Below are 8,283 nucleotides of genomic sequence, written 5' to 3'. Positions count from 1 at the left end.
CTCTCTCTCTCTCTCTCTCTCTCTCTCTCTCTCTCTCTGATAATATATATATATCTGTATATATATTAGAATATTTTTTTCATTATGTCAAATGGGTCCCTTTAGCCGCTAATCGTTTCACATTTATCGCCACTGGCCCGAGTTAAATGCGTCGATTCGTGTTCTCAATAACGTGCTCATTAACGACGACGACGACGACGATGACGACGACGACGACGACGACGACGACTTTATCTAGCTAAACATTGAAGAACATCGAACTGTTTATGCGTGTTCAAATCCCTGCAGTCAGTCTGAATCTAATTGACAATTGTGTATATACCGAAGGTATGCGTCTCCTTGTGCTGCTTGCTTGAATTTGTCCCTCTTCTTCTTTCCGAATCTCTCTCTTTTTTTTTTTTTTTACATTCAGTTCGCTAACGATCGCTAATATCGACTGTGTGTATGCGCAGGTACATATTATAACAGTACCAAGCGTACGATTTTTAGCGTGATCTCTCGCTACTCTCATTTATGGATTTTTATATACACACAGACTACATGTATTCAATTATAGATGTAGAACAGATATATATATGCAGAGTGTTCCACCATTCCTGCAATTCCAACTTGTTAATATTCACACAATCTTCCTTTGTCTCTTTTTAACTAATTGATGTTTGTATACGAATGTATCTCATTTTTTTTTTTAATGTCAGAAAATACAAAAGTAAAGAAAGATCCAATAATATTTTTTGATAATAAAAACATCATTGATTTGATTGTTATTGATTACATTTTTTGTGATATCAAATATCCAGAGAAGCATTATATAATTTTCCTCTAGGGTGAAAACGCGAAGAATAAACATTTTTATATATGTATATAATAAATATATAAAAATTTTCACTTTTCACGTTTCCGTCATAAGAAAAAATTATATGATTGATATCTCATAAATTAAAATACATATCCAGAAGTAACTGTTATCATTTTTTAATATGCAATTATTTTCACACTAAAATTATCCATTAACCATTTAAAAAAAGATCAATTTTTAATTCATGAAACAGTTGTCTGTTAAGAATTAGCACAATTGAAATGGAACACTGCATATCTTCAAATTAACACAACCGTTGCCGTTCTGCAGTTTGGACATAGAGAAGCACGTGTGTTCTGTATTAGAACGTATAGTAATTTTTCGTTTCACTTCCAAGCAATGAAACAACATTGGTTGTGTCTATTCCAACGGTTCTAACTCCAAAATATTTATAACGCTATAGTTCATTGTAAACACATCCGCAAACTGGATGTGTCATAGTGGATGGTGGCATTTCTCTCAGGCTTCAAGTTCGTCACGCTGTTAATGTAAAAGCTGTATCTTCTGTTATCGAAAAATACAATATGTGCCGAAAATTGCATCATGATAGTTGTTAATTCAACGATTCTTGAAATACTCTCGCAGGTGTCCTATAAATGTGCGCTGGACAAAATGCCCCCATACATATATATGTATATATACAACAGGAAATCGTTTGTTACAGTTGAGATATTTTTCTTCTAGTCCCATTTCTTACGTTCAGTGGCGGATTTGGAACATTTCGAGGCTCTCAAAACATTGTTCTAATAAATACAATTCAGAAATTATCCAATGTGATACGTATAAAATCAATTTTGTATGTTATTTAAAAAAAAAACTACTGGAACAATTTAAATATCACGAATATTAGTCTATCAATTATATAATTAATTTCAATTATTTATGTAAAAAAAACTGTGAAGCATTTATTATGTCTAATGAGTAATCCGCCACTGGATATATTTTAGTTTACTTCTACAGAGGCAGTACCGTGTGTGTTTCTTTGAAATATTTTAGATAATCTGTATCTGCCGTGTATACTCCTACATCCGATACAGAAGACGCTGTGTGGAAGAAGAAAAGCAAATCTCACTCAGATGATAGGAGCGCCATTGCATTAACATACAACCATGTACGATATTGATGTGTATGCAAGAAAATTGGCACACTATCACGTACACAGATGTAACTATTAATTAGCAAACATTATCAGTAATACCTCCCTAGGCGCGTAAACTATCTTATAGATAATCTTTATCACCTCAGGTTTGCAAAGTTCACGGTACGGTGCTAAAACACAATATAAATTTATCGAACTCATCTCCGAGGTGTTAGTCAACCGGAAGATCACGCACATACATTGTTATAATGAATAGTAAGTGAAAATCGATTGAAAAATGTTCAACACAATTAAGCGAAGATTCTGTCTGTTCTTTTTAGCTAAAGTTCTTGCACGGTTCATTTTCTTCCTCTTCTCTTCATGTTGAAGAGAAAAAGGGAAATGATGAATTGTTCAAGAAGTTCAGTTAAAAAGAACTGGCCTTATATTCAATCAAGGCCAATCTTGGTGCTTAATGACACTTTTTTGTGTGAATTTTACAATTTTCAGTTCAACTTATTTAATCATTAGGCACCTGCCTTGATCGAATGACCTTCTTTGCTTAATTATATTGTTATAATACTCCTTAGTTGAATGACAAACGACAACAAAAGACAAACAAGAAATGTAAACGACGAAACGAAGAAAAATAAAGAACAAACTAAAAGTTCGTATCTCAGACATGCTTAGTATTTTATTTTCGTTACAGTGCACATTGACATCTTGATTTTTTCACATTAAGGCGAGTGTCATGAAATACTTCTTTTCATTTGGCTTATCATTATCGTCACCTGCTGTCGGATGCACGTACTTCGCTCTTTCTCGTACATAATGCTATTATTTCTGACCGTGGATTTCAAATCCGTTTGTTCCTAGAGCAAATGTTCCCGCTATCGCACGTACGCTTCGCGAATCAAGGAAGCGGAAAAACCTCTATCTTAAATGTGGTTGGTGTGTATGTGTATATGGTGTATATGACGACGTCGCATGTGCAATCGTATGGTATCATTCAAGCGATTCGATAAATCATCTAGGAGCGCAATTCTTTTTTTTTTCTTTTTTTTTTACTTAATATCACATGATTACGCCTAATCTAATTTACTCTAAGCAACGCTATTCGTACGTAACGTGTTACTATGTGTCGCATTGAATGTACAAATTCGAGACTGCTACTCTAATAAAGCCGATAGTGCTGCACGTTGACTTGATACTTTGTTTGTGCTTCGTCGACATCGTGGAATCGAGAAACAATCCCGACAAACTAGGATCTTCCTAAGATTTCGTATTACATGCATCCGAAAACGGACTCTATGTTCACTCGTGAGATTTAGTAAGGTCTACCTTGCAATGTCTACATCACGTCTGTTTCGCATCACATGGAAAATTAAACTCATTGGAACTATGTCAGTTTCAAATTCTCATTAAGTGCCACACTATACTCTGCCTAGTCGACAGTTTTGATCACGCGCTTCTTACTCCTTTTCTTTCCTTTTTTTTCTTTTAGTGCATCTTGTAACCAGTGCGCGAACACTTGAGTCTTATTTTTCCAGGATATTTTGTGGATTGACCGTTCAGTCTTTCGAACGTTCAGTCGTTCTCCGATGATGTTACATCGGCAGAGAAGGATCGTGTGTCACGTGTGAGAAAGAGGTAAATAGGTAAAGGTAGATCAAAAGTTTCCTGCGTTTATTGTGCTCGCGTGTATTATGTTGTCGTTAGTATAATATGCACTCTTGGTCATCGTATGCGGCTCTGCTGATCGGTAATCAACAACCGGCAGAGGAACGCCTTCATTAAGATTACGAGGATCCGTAATCATAGAAACAATACAACGCGTGGTCGTGAAGTAGAAATTGTGTCTAAAGTAATTACGAGAAGGAGAGAAATATATGGCGGTGTCGTCATTAGGTCTATGTGGTATAAAATATGTGATACGCTCAAAGTTGTTGCGTTAGTTGTGGGTTAGTGGCACGCGCCAAAGTGGGCCTTCCCAAAAGATTGCAATCATCACGATGTTTATAACTTAATATATTATAGAAAAATTCCGTTCGATCTCGCACAATATCGAAACTGATAAAACATTTTTGCGCATTTTTTTTTCTTTTTTCACGCTTGAGAATCACTCACTTTGCGCGTGTACAAGATTTTATTCTCACTTTCTCTTTGCAATCGACGAAGCGCACCAGATAGAAATGAGCGATACACTCACTTGGTTTCAACCCGGCGACGCTCATGCAATAGAGATTATAAGCTCGGACAATATGTGATTGTGTGTATACAGTCGTACAAAGTTGGACTAAGGTCTAAAAGAGCATCGTAACGAGAATAGAATGCGATGATTTCTCATCTGATGTGTTATCTAGAATGATTGATCGTTTGCATCAGGGAATTCGTACGCTGGTAGTAAGATGGATTTTCACGCTCGGAATACTCGCTTCAGATCACGAGTACATTTGGCGGAGGGAGACAAAGAGAGCGAAGCAGGCACAGGCATGTGTGTTCGTTGTGGTCACTCGTGACTCGAAAGCACATTTACTAATTTACTGATGACAAGATCGCGAATACGCTTGACTCAAGTCAATCCGTAAACATTGACTTCTCGTTCGATTTCTCGTTCCTCTTCTAATCATAAGATCAGTTCGAGGTATCTCTTTCTCTAAAACTACATTTTTTTTCTCAGATCATGGATCATTTATATTCGGTTGAGCGAGAGCACGCTTTCCGTAATCTGTGTAGTATAATCCTCATGTGTATGCATGTAATAATATATATATATATATATATATATATATGTATATGCATGTCGTGTATGTTTTTTGGCTAAATAAACATTTGCATTATACACATGACGAGCTACACAGCGTTTCGTAAAGAGTTCTCTCTGCTTGTACCGTCAAAATCAATCATTGCAACACGATCATAGTGTATATATATAATATGTATGTATGTGTGTATATATATATATATATATATATTTACATTTACTATCTACATTATCTACACATCAACAAACTGTTAGTTTTAGCATCTTCATCATATTGAATTTGTAAGTTGTATTTTCTTTTAAACGTTATGTATCTCGCTTCGCATTTTTTTTACCATCCACATCGTTTCCAATCATTCACACTTTCATTCTTTTATCTCCATCATCATTATACATCTGCATTTATATTATCATTATCATCACCATTATTATCATCATTATCATCATCATTATCATAATTATCTTTATATCGGCGTTAAATGTATAAACTCACGACTAGTTCGAAGTAACGATTATTATACAAAGTAATCATAATTCTTCGACTCTCGGTCAACTCACAATAATCATAAATCAAATTGACGAGCAACAATCTCATTTAAAAGAATATAAAAAAAAATAAAATAAATACGCCAACTTAAAAAAGACAGGGGAGTCAGGAGCAATTAACAATAATCAGTAATCACGCGATATGCAAATAGGCACGCGCTATGGATCGCATAACTTCGGGCCATGACAGTCTCTTTTAACCGTCCGCATCCCTTTCAAGGCTGCTTCTCGTCGTTTTCATCATCATCATCAGGCAATGCTGTCGTTGTCTCTTCGTGCGGACATTGATTCATTTCCTTCCCCTCAGAGAATCATCATGTCTAACACTGGGCGAGATTTCCCCAAATAGTGATAGAGTTAATCGGTGTCGTGGTAAGATTGACACGACTCAACTCTCCCGACAATGTTCTTAGAATAGTTAGTTTTCCTCTAATCTCTCCTGGAAACGAAATCTTCGTGAGGCTCACATGTTCAGGTTAAATTAGGTTGCGATGACGATAAAGGAGTCACAGATTGGGAACATAAGGCCGTGTCCTATATGAATGCCCAACACTCCAATATTTTAACGACGAAATCTTCGCGTGGTGCCAATGGCTCATTGCCGTATGTACTGCAAGATTGTGTCCTGCCCTGATACAGATCACCGTCCAGCCAGAGCCCAAACTTGCCGCTAAAAACAAGATCAATTCCGTAAAGCTCTCATTCAGCAAGAACTCATAGCGCAAGAACAGTGGTACTTTTGAAAAAAAAAAAAAGGGAAATAACTTACTCTCCAGCGCCGATTGCTAGGCTCTCGTTATTGCCCTTAATGAAATACAGGTTGTCTCCAGTCCAATTGAAACACTGGAACCTCGGTGTAAACCTGAAGAGCAGGGACTCGCCGGTACCGTAAAAATGATCGCTCACGTGTAGAGAGCACGAGGTCAGTGCACCAAACACCTGTAACAGAAAGAAGTGACTCATGAAGGTTGTGATACATAAATTACAGGTAAATTAAGAAAAAGATTATTTATTGTTTACATTTCATTTTTACTTCGTGCTCTAAATAGCCCGAATGGAAGAGTTAGCAATAAACCAATTTGAACAGGTGTAGAATATTCATGAAGTAAGACCCGTGTGCTTCACAACTGGCCCCCCAATATTAAAAAATCGATTTTTTTCTTCATGCATTCGTTTGCTCATCGTTTGCTCATGAATGCTCAGTTGGAATTTTCGTTTGCTCACCCTTAGTTCAAAAGATACAAGAAAATTAAATTTTGGTATCGAATTAAAAAACCGATTTTTTTCTTTATGCATTCGTTTGCTCATCGTTTGTTCACAAATCTTTTGAATTAAGGGTGAGCAAACGAAAATTGACTACGTTAAGAAAAATATTTGCAGTTACAATTGTATTGATTCCAGGATTTGTTTTCAAGAGTTGCATTCTTGGATCGAATTAAAACAATATTTACAATTTAAATTAAGGAATAGGGGACTTACGTTGCCCTCCGTGTCTTCAATGACTAAAAGAATCGGACTCTCGACCTTTGCCATTTTTCGATACATGCTATTGAGACTGAAACCATGTTGGCTAGTGCTGAAGACAAGAGTCCATTGATAGCCCTCTGCTCTCGCAGGTAGATGACGACAGAGGTGTTCCCTGTGCTCATCGCTGAGTATTTCCGTCGTGCCAATAAGATCGGGCACGATGATGTCGTTGTCCAGAGAAATGGCACTGTTCGCGTAAAGAGCTCGCCTGAACTCCTCGCTCATGGACAGTACCTGTAAACGAGGCAATACATCATTTAACGTATTCTTTTAGCGTATATTTCGACAATGATATATGTATATATCGCGAATTCTAGTCGAGGAGGTAAGAAGTAAAGTCGTCTTTACCAGTAACGATTCCATGAAAAGATAATTGTGACACAAATGGATGTGAATAATGTTCTAAATGATGTTCTATTAGTACATATAGACGTCACGATTATCAATGTTTAACACATGTGGAATGAAATACTCACTTAATTCTATTAAACACAAAAACTATCTTGCAACATGCATATGATGTCTACTCTGAATATGTTGGATAAAAGATTTTAGAGTATCGAAGAAGTCAAACAGATATTTAAATCAGAGTCAGGCAAGATATTGAAGTAATGATTAGTTATAATATATTGAAACAAATGTAACTGCCTTTTTAGTAAATTAATAATTGACAGCTATAGTATCTTATTATAGATACATAAAATTAATATATATACATAATAATAAGTTAGAAACAAGATCGCCATTTGAATAAATCAAGTATGTAAGAAAAAGTAACTACGATCAAAGTTAGATGATTTGGAATAATAATTCTATGTATATGTAATTTATTTTAAATATATATATTTATTTCAGATATATATGTATAATTCCACGCTAATACTTTTGGACTTGCAATTATCTTCAACAAATATTTCAATTTTACCGCCTGACTCAAAATCCTAAATAGCGCTGAAGTACGCGGAATTTTCTGTTTTTTTCTCACCAAATTTGAGCATAAAAATATGCTGATAAAGAAATGTTTTAACGTCCTTTCCACTTCTGACCTCCTCGAATTGACTAAATTTAAGCACATTTATAGGGCACTACCACATCCAGTGTCGTGTTGTACTCTGTTAGTACGCTCTCACGTAACCGCAGTGGATGTTGCGTTTATTCAAGTCAATTGCCGGATAATTATTAACGTGGGAGGCCACCGTGAAATGTGTGCCGATATTAAATTACTTTTGTTCGTCGCCCGTAATCACCGAAGTCGCTTAGCTTCGCGCCACGCATGATAATGCAATACGTGCGCGAGAGAATGGAAATGCCACGCTTTGCACATTCATACAAGGAACCCCTGATGATAGAACCCGAACTGTAGAAGCTACTATAAACGGATGACCTTGGAATAAAATCGTATCGGAGCGATTGGGCGCCGCATCGATTGTATCGCGATAAACCCGAAAGTCAGTGCATAAATGATGAGCAGAATACTGATGTCAAGTAGACGGAAATTATAATGGATTT

At 36.2% G+C, this 8,283-nt stretch overlaps 1 protein-coding gene across 10 annotated transcripts in view; it reads right to left on the bottom strand.

Annotated features, from left to right (window-relative positions):
• Positions 1-5,127: 5,127 nt before the first annotated feature.
• Positions 5,128-8,283, bottom strand: part of mtd (TLD domain-containing protein mustard) — a 157,826-nt gene continuing 154,670 nt past the window's right edge. For 8 of the 10 annotated variants that reach the window (XM_018548440.1, XM_018548438.1, XM_018548435.1 and 5 more), the window contains 3 exons: positions 6,727-7,008; positions 6,017-6,186; positions 5,782-5,917 (listed from right to left, as the gene is read on the bottom strand). In XM_018548440.1, coding sequence (XP_018403942.1) covers positions 5,782-5,917; positions 6,017-6,186; positions 6,727-7,008 — 588 coding nt within the window. Of the gene's footprint in view, positions 5,918-6,016; positions 6,187-6,726; positions 7,009-8,283 lie in introns of all 10 variants that reach the window. The other 2 variants (XM_018548433.1, XM_018548443.1) reach the window with 1 other exon arrangement.

Source organism: Cyphomyrmex costatus, unplaced genomic scaffold, assembly GCF_001594065.2.
Source record: "Cyphomyrmex costatus isolate MS0001 unplaced genomic scaffold, Ccosl1.0 scaffold72, whole genome shotgun sequence".
Classification (NCBI taxonomy): Eukaryota; Metazoa; Arthropoda; class Insecta; order Hymenoptera; family Formicidae; genus Cyphomyrmex; species Cyphomyrmex costatus.
This window is presented reverse-complemented; position numbering and strand designations above follow the sequence as displayed.